The 14,309-nt window shown below is 42.7% G+C and overlaps 1 protein-coding gene across 1 annotated transcript; it reads right to left on the bottom strand.

The window, feature by feature from the left end:
• Positions 1-627: 627 nt before the first annotated feature.
• LOC114897485 (protein FAM90A1-like) lies at positions 628-11,358 on the bottom strand. Its single transcript, XM_029226264.1, has 6 exons — positions 11,244-11,358; positions 10,000-10,072; positions 3,087-3,255; positions 2,459-2,658; positions 1,880-2,021; positions 628-1,317 (listed from the first exon to the last, which is right to left on the bottom strand). The coding sequence occupies exons 1-6, from the start codon at positions 11,356-11,358 to the stop codon at positions 628-630; spliced, it is 1,389 nt and encodes a 462-aa protein (XP_029082097.1).
• Between the last annotated feature and the right edge of the window lie 2,951 nt (positions 11,359-14,309).

Below are 14,309 nucleotides of genomic sequence, written 5' to 3'. Positions count from 1 at the left end.
CTATCTTGAGTAAAAATAAATGTTAAGATGATCTTCAAGGCTTAGAGATAAAAACCATGTACAACATGTCTTATATGGTAGAACTTTATTAAAATTGAAAGAAAATTTGAAAACAAAGCTTTACACTAACGTTTAATGAAACATAAGAAGCAGAGCCATGGGAGTGTCCCCACCATGATTTACAGTGAAAGACTCCACAGAATCCACGAGTCTCATCTCAGGACAGGGCACTAGTTGACCTTCTGCAAAGCACAGCGTTGGGCCCTTTAGCCAGGTTCCAAAAGTTCAGACATTTGCACCCAATGCAGATTACTACCATAGCTTCCTATTTACACAATAGTTAAAAGTTACTCCTGGAATTTGCCTCAGGTACTTAAAATAGATTCAGACTGACAAACAACTTGTCATTCCAGCGTGATAAGCACCATTTGACAGATGGCTGTAGTACCATCAGGAGAAGATGCAGTTGCGTGCACGTGTGCGTCGCTGGGGCTTGTCTGGGTTTCCAGCACCGTTTGCCCAGCAGGGGTGCGGAATCGCTGCTTCTCCAGGAGCAGCTGCTCTTCGTGACTCCCCCTCGTCAGGTGCACAGTCATCTCCAGGGCACCTGGGGCTGGAGGACAAGCCTTAGCTGCCATTGGCATGTCCCTCCCAGTCGCTGTCTTCAGAGGAAGAAGACACCTGAAGGTCATCGTAGAGGACACTCCGGGGGCCAGGGGCCCAGTGTCCCTCAGGCTTCCTGCCAGTGGGAGGAGGGACTGACTGCTCAGGACGAGGCAAGGAGGGAGGCGCCACGTACCTGCAGCTCCACCGGCCTTCGTCTACTCTCACAAAGAGTATCCTGAGAGGCTGGCTTGGAACATGGCTGATGGGTGGAGGATGGTGTCTGGTGCAGGCTTGGACACTATTGGGGCGAGATCTGTCCAGTGGAGGTTTGAGGGCAAGGCTTTGCCCCTGGGCAGGTGTCTTCCTGCTGACTTGGGGGGTCCCTGTGGGTCCGGTTGTACTGGGTGGAGGAGGGAGATTCTGGGAAGTCCCCAGATCTGCTGTCAGAGTGCTCTTCTGGGGAGTCTGGATGGGGCTGAGTCTAGGTTTCTTTGGGGGGTTCAGACATGTCTGGATAGGGATCTGGGCAGACCTCTTGCCTGGGGCCTTGATGCTGCTTTTGGAGTCCTGGACCAAACTTCTGCTGATGAGAGACACTGCAGGGTGGGCGCATTTCCTGTCATCTTTCCTGACAGGGGACCTACTGGGGAGATCTGGATCCCAGAGGGGTTTCCTCTTGGATGCGTGGGTGAGCGTGGGCATGTTTGGATGCTGTAGGAGAAGACCAAACAGAAAGGCCAGACATGAGCATCTTCTCTCCATCCAGGAAAAATGAAAATTAACCAAAAACCATCTCATAGGAATTAATTGTATGTGATGAGATACTCAACCTCAGTGGTGCTCATGAAAAAGAAAGTTACAATATCACCTTGAGACATTTCTACATCAGATAGGCAAATACAAGGAGTTTAACAATGTCTCTTGTTAAGTAAGTGGGAATAAGCTTCTTGTGTACCCCCTTCCGAGGGCTGCGCACAGCTTGGTGTTTTGCGGGCACTTTGATGGCATAATAAGTTTTGATGGCCAGTTTTGGAGGATGAATCACAATTTACAGATTCGTGTTCTAACTTAAAGGATTCTGCTTACGGAATGCTGCTGATAAAATCACTTCCATTTACCAAACAGCATATTCTTGCCAGCCCGCAAGTAAGAATGCAAAATCAAAGAAACCGAGGAAAATGGCATCTGAAAAGTACTCTAAGTGATCACATTGGTTGGAAAAGAATGGGACCCGCTCCCTCCCACAGAAGGGGATTGAGGCCAATTGTGTTACCCCAGAAGAAGAAAGAGCGCGAACCAGGAGACTGACCCTCAGGTAGTGGCAGGATTCTGTTCCCTCCTTCCAGTACTGCTGCCGCCACCCTTGGGGTTTCCTGGGAAATCTCTGGAGTAGCTTCCTCTGCTGCTCTTCTTTCCTGCAAAACAAACCACGTTAAGGGGCAGAAACCCAATTTCCTTGTCACAATTGGGACCAACGGTGCTGTGGCCCAGCCCCTTTCCAAGTCTGGGGGTGACACCGGACCTGAATCCCTGTGCTCTGTGAAGACTCCTCCCCCGCTCATATCCTTCCCCCGACTCCAGGATTCCCTCCTGGGCTTCCCAGGAGTTCCTGTCTGTTTGTCCCTATGGCCTTGGGGCCTGTCAGGTGCAAAATTGCATGTGTTCTCCACACCCCTCAGTGACTTCAAGGCATATTCTGAGCCCCTGAGTGTGGCCCCTCGGGACATGGCTCCTGTTCCCCCAATTTCCCTGTCATTTCTAGAGATGGCTCGGCACCCAGTGTAGAGAAGGAGACGAACCGTCTCCAGCGATTTCAGCCCGAAGCTTGGGTACCACCCACCCCACTGCTCACCTTTGCCTTTCACCCTTCTCTCTCTCAGCCGTGTTAGGGGTCCCGGGCGTCTGCAGGTCCTGCAGCTTCTGTGGTTCCAGGTTCTCCTTGCCATGTTTGGAGCCCAAGGGCTGGGGGGCCAGGGCCCCATGACAGCGCTTCATGGGGCACCTGAGGCTCCTCGCTTTGTGTCCAAAGGCTCCGCAGTCCCTACACTTCACCTGTGGGTGGAGGGGAACAAGGTCAGTGAGTCAGCGGAACCCACAGGTGCATATGTGCAAAGCGAACACAAGGACAGATGGAGAGGGATGAACACTGGTTCTGGAGAAAGGACAGAAGCACGTGGTCCCTTAGCTGCCAGGATATTTATGATACTGTGCTGCTTCCCAAAGCCTTTGCCAGGGAGCATCAGAGGAGGAAGGGCTGGTACTCTAAGTGTGCACAGCAAGACCCCGATTGAAGGACTTGGATAAAAGCAGGCCAGACATCACACTAAGGAGGGGTCAGGTGGCCCCCATCTCTGAACGGCCCGGTCTCCCTGGGGATGAGGTCCCAAGGCAGCTGTCTTTGGTTGGGGCTGGGCAAGGGAGTTATGGACCCAGGTATTCCAGGCCCAAACCCTGTTTCCGAAGTCCATGCCTCCACTTACCCTGGGGTCTTCGTCCTTTGGCGGGGGAGCCACCTGCCTCCCTGTGCCCAGGTTTTGCTTCTTCACTTGCTGGACTTGAGAGAGTTTGCAGGGACCCAGCTGTCTGCAACGACCGGCCATGTTCCCCGCTCCTCGGTGCTTCTTGCCAATCTTACTTTTTGAATTTCCTCTGTATAAAGAAAGAGAAAACTGTCACATTCATACAAGTCACCCCTGCCCCCTCCACACAAATGGGGTCATGAAAGCTCACGACCACTAAGGAAATCCAGGTTCCTGATACTTTGACTTCTCCGCCCAGACATTTCTCCATTCTCTCCAGATACCTACCCACAGATGAGGACCCTGACTTGTTAGAAGTTTCAGGCAGAACTGTGAATTTGGAGTTGCATCCTTGAAAGACTAAAGTTAGAGACTTTGGTTACATGTATCACAGTCTAATAGATAAGAGTGAGAAAAGATTTCCCCACACGTACAGAAATACTTATGCTATGGAAAGGCCACATTTAATATTGACGCCCAGGCATTTGAAAACCAAACATAAGTTTGATAACTCCTTGAGAACTGGGCTCTCCCATCTGACATCAGAGAAGGCAGTTCTCAAATACAAACTCACGTAACACAATTGTTTTCTCCTCTGCTAGCTTAGACGGGGCACAACGCAGCGTCTGAGCTGTTTTCTGAATCCTTCACCTCAGCGTCTCACTTTTACCTAGTTAATAAAATGTGAAGCACATGTTTCAGCTGAGGACGAGTGATAATCTTTTAGGCTTTCAATGCCTACAGACAATCCCAACAAGTTTTCATAACGGCTCATCCAGTGCCCCACATCAGTCAGAATGCTAGGGTGCTAAATTCCTTAGAATTTGAATCTTCACGTAATAAGAGCATTCAGAAGGATGTATTTTTTCAGCCTCTGTTCTCAAAACTGCTACTGATGTTAAATGATCTAGATCATTATGTGACACCATACTTAAAACTCAACTCAAAATCTATGAAAGATTTGAAGATAAGACCTGAAATTGTAAAACTCCTAGAAGAAAACAAAAGATATATGCTCCTTGACATAGTTCCCAATCAACGGAAAAAGGGATAAGGAAACAATAGTATGTATATTCTGTGGAAATCTATTCAGCCATAAAAAAAGCTGAAATCTTGTTATTTTCTAGAACATGGATAGAACTTATTGTTATGATGCTAAAGAAGAAAGTCAGAGGCTGAAGGTGAAAACCAAAGGACTTCACTCATGCGTACGATAGTAAGAACAAACAAAAAGGAAATAAACCAACAAATTGGTGAACAAACCAAATGACAAAAACAAACATATCGTTTCACAGAACAGAGTAGTGGATACCAGAGAGGAAACGTCAGGGGCCAAGGCACAATGGTAAAGGTGGGCAAATGTGTAGTGACAGTGGGACAGGAAAATTTTGGTGGTGAGCCTGTGTTAAGGTTTACAAAATTTGAAATGTAATGCTGTACAAATGAAACATCTAATATTAACACCCACTGTTAATGCAATTTAAAAAATGAAATTATAAAAATAAAGACACCTTGGGACTTCCCTGGTGGTGTAGTGGTTAAGAATCCACCTGCCAGTGCAGGGGACATGGGTTTGAGCCCTGGCCTGGGAAGATCCCACATGCTGCAGAGCAAGTAAGCCCGTGAGCCACAACTACTGAGCCTGCGCTCTAGAGCCCACGAGCCACAACTACTGAAGCCCATGTGCCACAACTACTGAAACCCGCATTCCTAGAGCCAGTGCTCCACAACAAGAGAAGCCACCAAAATGAGAAGCCCACACACCGCAACTAAGAGTAGCCCTGCTCGCCGCAGCTAGAGAAAAGCCCGCATGCAGCAACGAAGACCCAACACAGCCAAAAATTTTAAAAAATTAAAAAAAATTTAAAAAGACATGTTACCCTATTGCCAGGCCAAATCACTACATATCTTCAGTATGGACCTCTTGTTTTGAGGGATATGCCGAACACAAATTTAAAGCAAACTATCCTAAAGTCCAGCTGTGCTCCTCCTCTCTGTCAGGAGAGTATCAGGGAGGTGGGTGGAGGAATGCAGCTTTGAAGGGGGCTGAGGACGGTCAAGGGGGAATTTCCTCTCCTAGCTGACCTGATACTGCTCCAAGGTCGCATGACCTTGTTAAGGGTTGCTTAACCAATCAACATCATCGGTCACCTTTGGTCTGACCACGTCTGAAGACATGTTAAGAGAAAGAAATAATTCGTGATTTCACTCATGTGTGGAACACAAAAAACTAACAAAAACAAAGGAAATAAGTAAAAACAACTTTAAGGAAGAAAAAAATTGACACGATAACAAATACAAAGATACACAGACCCGAGTAGTGGAAATCAGAGGAGAAGCCACGGGCAGAGGCAAAATGGACAAAATGGGGCAGCTAGATGGTGACAGAGGAAAACTGCATTTTTGGTGCTGAGAAAGTATATGGTACACAGAAACTGAAATGTATTGCTGTGCACATAAAACTTACTAATATTATAATGGAATGATACCTAAGTTAAAAGAAATTTTAATTAAATTATAAAGAAATTAAAGAATCGATACTCAACTGCCTAAAGCCACATCACTACGTAATTTTATTCTTGTCCTGTTTCCTTGAGGGAATAGCTGAAAACCAAACTTAAATCACACAACATGAAACTCAGCTGGATACCTCTTCTCTCAGTAGATGCTCAGAATGGTGGGTGCTGGACACTCTCCACCTGAGGAGATGCAGCTTTGTGGGTGGCTGAGGAAGGAATTTCCCTCTCATGCTGACTTTATACTACTCTAAGGTCACAAGACCTTGATGAGGTTTTTTTTTTAACCAATCAACATTATGTATCACCTTGTATTTATCAATGTCTTGAAGACACATTTAGAAAAGAGAAATATCTTATGAATTCACTTATATGTGGAACACTAAACACAAATACAAAAAGCAAATAAGTAAAAAACGATTAAAGAGGAAAACAAATGACACAAAAACAAACACATATATTCACAGAACAGAGCAGTGGATATCAGAGGGTAGGATCAGGGGGGTGGCCAATGAGTAAAATGGGTCCACAGGATGGCAACAAAAAAACTTAAGTTTTTGGTGTAAGCAATTTAATGGTATACCGGGGTTGAAATATATTTTTGTGCACATAAAACTTATCTAACATTTTGACTGAATGATACCCTACAAAAATAATTAAATTAAAAGATTAAAGCATCTGTGCCCCATTGCTTAAACCACATCAGTACATATTTTGTCTACTGTCGGATTTCTCTGACAGACAAGCTGAGCGCCAAATTTAAATCAAACAACCTGAATCTTAGCTGTGTACCTCTTATCTGTCAGTAGATGCTCAGAATGGTGGGTTCTGGATACTCTGTGCACCTTTGAAGGGGGCTGAGGACAGGTCAGTGGGGGAATTTCACTTTCACAATGCCTTTGATTCTGCTCCCAGGTCACATGACCTTGATGAGGTTTTTCTTAACCAATCAAGGTTACGTATCACCTTTACTCTAATAATGTCTTGAAGACACATTTAGAAAAGACAAATACCTTACGACTTGACTCATATGTGGAACACTGTATACAACGAAAAACAAATGAGTAAAAAAAATTAAAGAAGAAAGCAAATGACACAAAAACAAACACATATATTCACACAACAGAGTAGTGGATATCAGAGGGTAGCAGCAGGGGGATGGCCAATGAGTGAAATGGGACCACAGGATGGCAAAAGAAAAAACCTAAATTTTTGGTGCTGATCAGTTTTTTGGCATACTAGAGTTGAAATATATTTTTATACATAGAAAACATGTAATATCGTAACCCAATGATACCGCAGAAAAATAATTACATTAAAAATTATCCATGACTCATTGCATAAAGCCACATCTATACATATTTTGTCTAGAGTCCTGTTTCTCTAGGGGATACACTGAACACCAAATAAAATCAAACAACATGAAATCCAGCTGGTACAGGAGTTGAAATATATTGTCATACACAAAAAACTTATCTAATATTATAACCAAAAAATACCTTATTAAAAAAGTCTACTGAACAATAAATTGAAAAGAAATTAAAGAATCCGTATCCTTTGCGCATAGCCACATCATTATTTTTACCACTGCCCTGTTACCTGAGGAACAAGATGAACACCAAATATACAGCAAATCAACCTGAAATCCAGCTGGGTACTTCCTGTTGGTAGATCATCAGAAATATGTGTGCTGGACAAACCCCACTGGACACAGTGTGGGTTCCAAGGTGCCTGAGGAAACGTACATGGGAGAAGGGTCCTTTTCTTGCTTGCTGTTATACTAGTCCAGGTCACGTGATTCTGTTAAGACATTTGTAGCCAAGGAAAGATATCTATCCCTTTTTTTCTTACCCTGTCTCTAAGGAAGGTTTATACATTGTGATTTATTGTTATCATGCATTTTAAAACTAGAGGGACACCTGTACATACTTTTAAGAATAATTATGATCTGAAAGAAAATTAAACATTTTTGCATGTGCTTATTTTTTCCGAGAATCACAATTTTTACTATGGTAAAACATGCATGACATAAAATTTACTATTTAATCACAATGAGGTGTCAAGTCCTATGGCATCAATTGCACTCATGTTATCCTGCAGCCATCAGCAGCATCCATGTCCTGATAAAAAATAGACAGGAAAAAGAAAGACAGCATTTCCCCTCATGGAACAAATAATTATGCAATGAGAAAGCTGCATTTAATATTGTGGTACATGCATTTGAAAATCAAAGGAAACTATGCTTACTTCTTGAAAATTAGACTTTCCCATCGGACATCAGAGCAGGCCATTATCAAGTACAAATTCACTCAGGAAAAACATTTCCTCCTCTATTAAACTAGAAGCTTCACAGCTGAGCTTTAAATCTTTTCTCTTCAGTGTTTCTTTTTTATCTAGTTTCTGTTAATGGAAGACAAAGAGGTTTCAGCTAAGAATGAACAAATCCATTATTTAGGCTTTCAATGCCTATAGAAAATCGCACCTTGTTTTGATAACTGCTGTTTCAGTTCCCCACATAAATCAGAATGCTGATTTACATGCCTTCTGAATTTTCATCTTCTTGTAATAAATAGTGTGAAGAACGATGTATTGTATCAGTTTCTGGTTTCAGAATTACCCTTAAAAATAAAGAATCAAGGTCACGAACTCACGCCATACACAAACCTGAACTCAAAACGCATGAAATACTTGTATATAAGACCTGAAACTGTAAAAATGCTAGAAGAAAACAGCGACAGTACACTCCTTGAGATAGGTGGTCATCAATGGAAAAACAGATAAAGAAGAGGTAGTAGGTATTTAATGGAACACTATTCAGTCATAAAACACATGAAATTTGCCATTTTCCACAACATGGTGGGACCTGGAGGGTATCATGCTAACAACGTAAGACAGGCAGAAAAGACAAACAGCATATGATTTTACCCATATATAGAATACAAAAAAATTACAAGAATAAATAAATTTAAAAATTAATGATGAAACCAAAGGGCACCAAAACAAAGACATAGATGCACAAGACAGAATACTGGAAACCAGAGGGGAAGTGGCAGGCAGAAGGCCCAATGGGTAAAATGGGTCCACAGGATGGTAACAGACGGAAACCAGTTTTTTGGTCCTGAGCAGGTGCGTGGTGTACAGGAGCTGAAATATATTGTTTTGTTTTGTTTTTAACAATTCATGTTTTTTTTAACATCTTTATTGGAGTATAATTGCTTTATAATGGTGTGTTAGTTTCTGCTTTATAGAAATATACTGTTGTAAACATAAAACTTATCTAATATTATAACTGAATGATACCTCAGTAAAAAAAGAAAAACAATAGAATTGTAAATTTTAAAAAGTTAAAGAATCTTTACCCCATTGCCAAAAGCCATATCACTACATATGTTGACCACTGTCCTATTTCTCTGGGCGATTAACTGAACACCAAATTTACTTCAAACCAACCTGAAATCCAGCCGTGCTCCTCCTGTCAGTAGAATCTCAGAAAAGTGGGTGCTGGACAAACCCCACTGGTTGAGATGCAGCTTCCAAGGTGGCTGAGGAAGGGTCCATGGGGCAAGTTTTCTTTCCGAGCTGACTTTTATGCTGCTCCAAGCTCACAGGACCTTGTGAAGCCTTTCATAGCCAAGGAAGGAAATCTGTCACAATCGATAGACAATAGAATTGGTTGCTCATTCTCCTCACACAAGACTGTTTTTCACCCTGACTGTTCCCCAGAATCCCTTGTGGAGATTTGAAAAGTAATGATGGGTCAGTATCATCCTTGTATGTGTTCCTGTAAAGGGACTCAGGCCTGTGGTTTCGGAACTGTGCTACTTTGTGCTACACGAACACAAGTCATCCCAGTAGATATCCTGGAATAATTTCCCTTGAGATTTGTGTTCAATATTGATGTGTGTCAAAGGATAACATTCCAAGTTCTGCAGACAAAGTGGGGAGATCTGCTTTGTGAGAACATTCATTTTTTTCTTCTGGAACAGTACATCGCACAAATTATTTTAAAAACTGGCTTGCATGATGGCTGATAGTTTCAGGCATTTTATAATCCTGGAGGTTTATTCCATGAGCTTATGCGGGGGTGACAAGGCTGGGTTCCTCTTTAGTGAGAGTGCTAGGCACATAATTCAGGAATCAGCTGAATAAGATACAGAGTATGATCGTGGAAGGAACTCTTAATCCACTTAGCTCAATTCAGAGGTTTTGGGACAAAATAACAGAGATTTCTGAGGTCTGGGAGGGCAGACATGCCTGTCTCTCTAGCCCCAGGTGGTTTCCATCTGCAGACATAGGTTGAGGGGCCTCAAAAAGTGTAGGACTAGATAGATGTCTTTGAGACTTCCCCATGACCTTGCCTGACCAGGGTCGTGACATTCTGGGAAACATGACCAGTGGAGCTGAAGATCAGAGCTGTGTCACCACCAGGGCCTGAAAGGGTAGATGGGGTTGAGGGACGTTGGAATAAGTGGAGCTGAGTTGTGTGGAAAGAGCTGTGGAGAAAGGGGACACTCAGAGAGTGGGGCTGAGCCTCTGCCCACTTTCCGAGGGTGCAGACCTGAATCCCTGTGTTTACAGGGGCATAAAGAAAACCAGACACCAACACTTAGCTCCTTTAGCCACAGACTTTATTGTTTGAATATTTGCAACTATTATTCTATACACAAATTTTAATTTCTTCCAAACTCTACATTCTATATTGCTAGATCACTTCACTGTCCTTTTTATGCCACATTTTCATGAAGAGGTATTTCACCAAATCACAGTTTGCCTGACTGTATGTTAAAGGATTCTTTTAGAGGCTCCTTCTTCCACATACTCAAGTCATTTTTTTCTGATATAAAATCTAGCTATAGCTCCATTTTGATTTTTAGGATTGCTGCATCCTCAATGTGAGAATTTAATGTTGACTAAGAAATAAGTGACCACTGAAAACTTCCCTTCCTTCAGAACACTGAAGGTGTGATGTACAGTCTGAGCACACATGTACCAGAGAGGTTGCTCTATGAATAAAGAATTTCTCATGACCTTACATTGAATAACTTCTCCAGTATGAATTATTTATAAGTATGCTCTGGTGTTGCTCAGCAAACTTTCGTATTTCTCAAGAGCCTTCATCTTTGTTCTTGATTTAGTGTTTATTCTTTCGCTGAGTTTCTTGTGCACATCAAGCCTGGTGCTTGGCTGAATGTTTATTTACAGTTATTATAGTCTTAGTGGTTCTCCACTGGGAGTTGGCTCATGTTGACCATAATTATCAAAGGAGAACTAGGGGTTGGTTATCCTCTGCTCAAGCCCTCTGGGACAGGGGTCCCCAACCCCCAGACCATGGACCAGTACTGGTCTGTGGCCTGTTAGGAACTAGGCCGCACAGCAGGAGGTGAGCGGCGGGCAAGCAAGCAAAGGTTCATCTGCTGCCCCCCATAGCTCGTATCACCACCTGAACCATCCCTGTGACCCCCATCTGTGGAAAAATTGTCTTCCACGAAAGTGGTTCCTGGTGCCAGAAAGGCTGGGGACCACTGCTCTAGGGTCTTTAGAGTTGGGAGTTGTTGCTAAAAACACCCATACTGTATTTACAGAGTGAGTTCTGCTAAGTTACCTGAGGTCAGGCCAATGACTAAAGGCTTTGCCACAGAGACAGGGCACATATGGATCCAAGTCCACAGGTGATGCCTGTCTGGACTGAGGAGTGTGATGCCTGAACAAGTGTCCATATTGATTACACACAGAGTTTCTTTACTGGGTGTGAACCTTGGTGTGGTTAAATGCTAAAGCTATGCTGGTGTTCCATCCACATTCCTCACATGTATGACACCATGTCATCTCAGGTCAGAACGTCTACTGAGGGCCGTCCTGACTTTCTCTCCAGTGCTGAGTTCCCTCATGTCGTCTAAGGGAAGATTCGTGACTGAAGCATTTCCCACACCACTGACATTCATAGGGCTGCTCTCCAGTGTGGGTTCTCTCATGTCTTCTCAGGTTTGTAAATTGACTGAAAGCATTCCCACACTGCTGACATTTATAGGGTTTCTCTCCTGTGTGGGTCCTTTTGTGCCGAGTCAATTCAGAACTGTGACTGAAGGCCTTCCCACACAGAAGACATATGTGTGGTTTCTCTCCAGTGTGGATTCTCTTGTGCTGACTAAGTCCAGAGCTCTGACTAAAGGCTTTCCCACACTGATGACATTCATAGTGCTTCTCTCTGGAATGGATTTTCTTATGTTTTCTAAGGTAAGAGATTTGATTAAAACTTTTCTCACATAGATGGCATTTATATGGCTTCTCTCCTGTGTGAATTTTCTCATGTTCTTTCAGGTAGGAACTTTGACTGAAGACTTTCCCACACACATGACATTTATATGGTTTCTCTCCAGTGTGGATCCACTTGTGATTTCTAAGGTTAGAACTTTGAAAAAAGCCACTTCCACAGAGATGACATTTATATGGTTTCTCTCCAGTATGAATCATCTTGTGTCGTCTGAGGCTAGAGGAATTACTAAAGGCTTTCCCACAGAAAGGACATTCACATGATTTACCTCTAGTGTGAATGTGATCCTGTCCGTCAAGGAATGACCCTTGACTAAGTGAATTTCCAAACTGTTTGCTGACATTACGTTTCCTCCTTAAGTGAATTGATAAATGTTTAGGTGAAGATCTAGGAGTAAATTCATCACTCAAATCAGTCCATCCAACAGGATCCCCTTGCGTGTGAGAAACCTGTTATGGGAAGGAGATATGAAGCTGTTACTGGTTCACCCACATCCATGCAGACACTCATGCCTCTACATTTACACCCTAGAGCATCAGTTGTTAATAGTCTCCTGTTAAAATGTTTCCAGTGTCAGTTGCATACACATGTTGTGTTACTCCCCTGCAGGCACAAACATTCTCTTTTATTGTTTCCCAACCCAGATATCAGATTAATTTTGAAGATTTCAGTGTGTTTTAGAGACTATGAGATAAGCAATGTTAGTGCAACTGACTTTTTTTCTTAGGTTTCATGCTGCGGTTTTGAGCTCATATTAATTTCTTAACGGATTTTAGCCTATCCAAAAATTCTCCCAGAAAGAGCTCAATCTCAGCTTAATTACATACCAGCAATTGTGCTCAATTACCAACTTATCTCACTGCCAGGTCCTTCATTTGGATGACTGGTGTTCCACCCATGAAACTTACCATTGGCATGGTGGCAGATATGTGCTTCCTGTAGAGACTTTGCATGAATATCATTTCTTGTTGTCTAAGCAGACTTTCACCATCTAAAGAAATGGAAAAAATATAGATTTTAGAATGGCATTAGGGAAATAGAAATGTAAACAAACACCAAGGTCCATGTGAGTATCTTTCAAAAGTTGGCGCTTAGTTGGAGAAACAGTGTATAATAAAGAAATACTCAAGGTAGTAGAAATACTTTAAAAGTCATTGTCTATTAGAAAAAAACAGGATTAAAATATAAAAATGTAACGTGGTGGAAAGACATTGGGTCAGCAAATGATGGAAAACACATTAAATGGGGCGATCAGGAAAAGAATCACTATGTGAAAGTTTAACTGCAGTGAGTCCACAAGCACCCTTTTCCCTAAAGAATTGAAAATGGCAGGAAGTAATATGAACTGTGATTGGTAGATGCAAAGAATGATAACAACATGAAGAATTTCAGCCCAATGTCCTCACTTCCAGTTTAGAATATATCGCTCACTTCATAAAACTTTCATTTGGTGTTTCCAAGGACTTAACACACTGACTGAAACTCTTTTTCAGTGAAGCACAGGCCCCTGATTCTTACCTGGACTCTGGCTTTGGAGGCATCCTGTTGCTTCACTCCACAGCTCTTTTCCTTGTTCGAGCTGGGAAATCACATCTGATTTGCTTATCTGATACCCTGTTTGATATGAAAAAGAAAAAAAGTGTTGGATTTTGAGTCTGGGCTAATTACCCTTTGCTGTGCTCAAGTCCAGGGTAAGGGAAAGAGGAAAATACAGAGATAATTGAAGGTCAGTGCCGGCAACAACATCTTCAACAGACAGAACAGTGAAGGTCCTTCAGCAGACCAGGAGGAAATCCAGAGCAGCAGCAAACACAGTGAGACCCTCTAGCGGCTGATGCCTGTGCACAAGTTCAAAGATTACAGAATCCTCAGTGTTTTGCATATGGGAAAGATTAAAAGACTCTACAGTGGGCTGAAAATTACTTTCAAACAGGAGCCAGTAAGGATACACCTTACAGGAATCATCAAAATTATGTCATATACACGACTCTGGTCTCAAGCCTTCATGGAGTGACTAGAACAGAAGAATCATTTTAAAAATATTTGATCCATTTACTTATGCATTAAAATATCCATTGAATCCCCAGTTCTGTTCTGAGTGTAAACACTGAGTAGCCACAGAGATATGAAATGTGGCCAAGATTACTTTCCAGTGTAGTAATGAAAAGTGCCATGAAAAGAAACGTCTTCGTTTTAAGTAGTTATGAGGACTATCAAAGAAGCAGGAAGGACTTGGAGTGGGACACGGGGAAGCTGATCTAAATGCTTGTTCGGTGAGTGAATGAATGCAGTGAACACACGTGCACGTACATCCGTGTTGACAGACTCACCTACGGAGACCAGGTGGGTGATATTTTCCAGCATCACGTTTCTGAACAGGGTTTTCTGGGATGTGTC

This window comes from Monodon monoceros, unplaced genomic scaffold, assembly GCF_005190385.1.
Source record: "Monodon monoceros isolate NGI ecotype Baffin Bay Population unplaced genomic scaffold, NGI_Narwhal_1 Super_Scaffold_17, whole genome shotgun sequence".
NCBI lineage: Eukaryota > Metazoa > Chordata > Mammalia > Artiodactyla > Monodontidae > Monodon > Monodon monoceros.
This window is presented reverse-complemented; position numbering and strand designations above follow the sequence as displayed.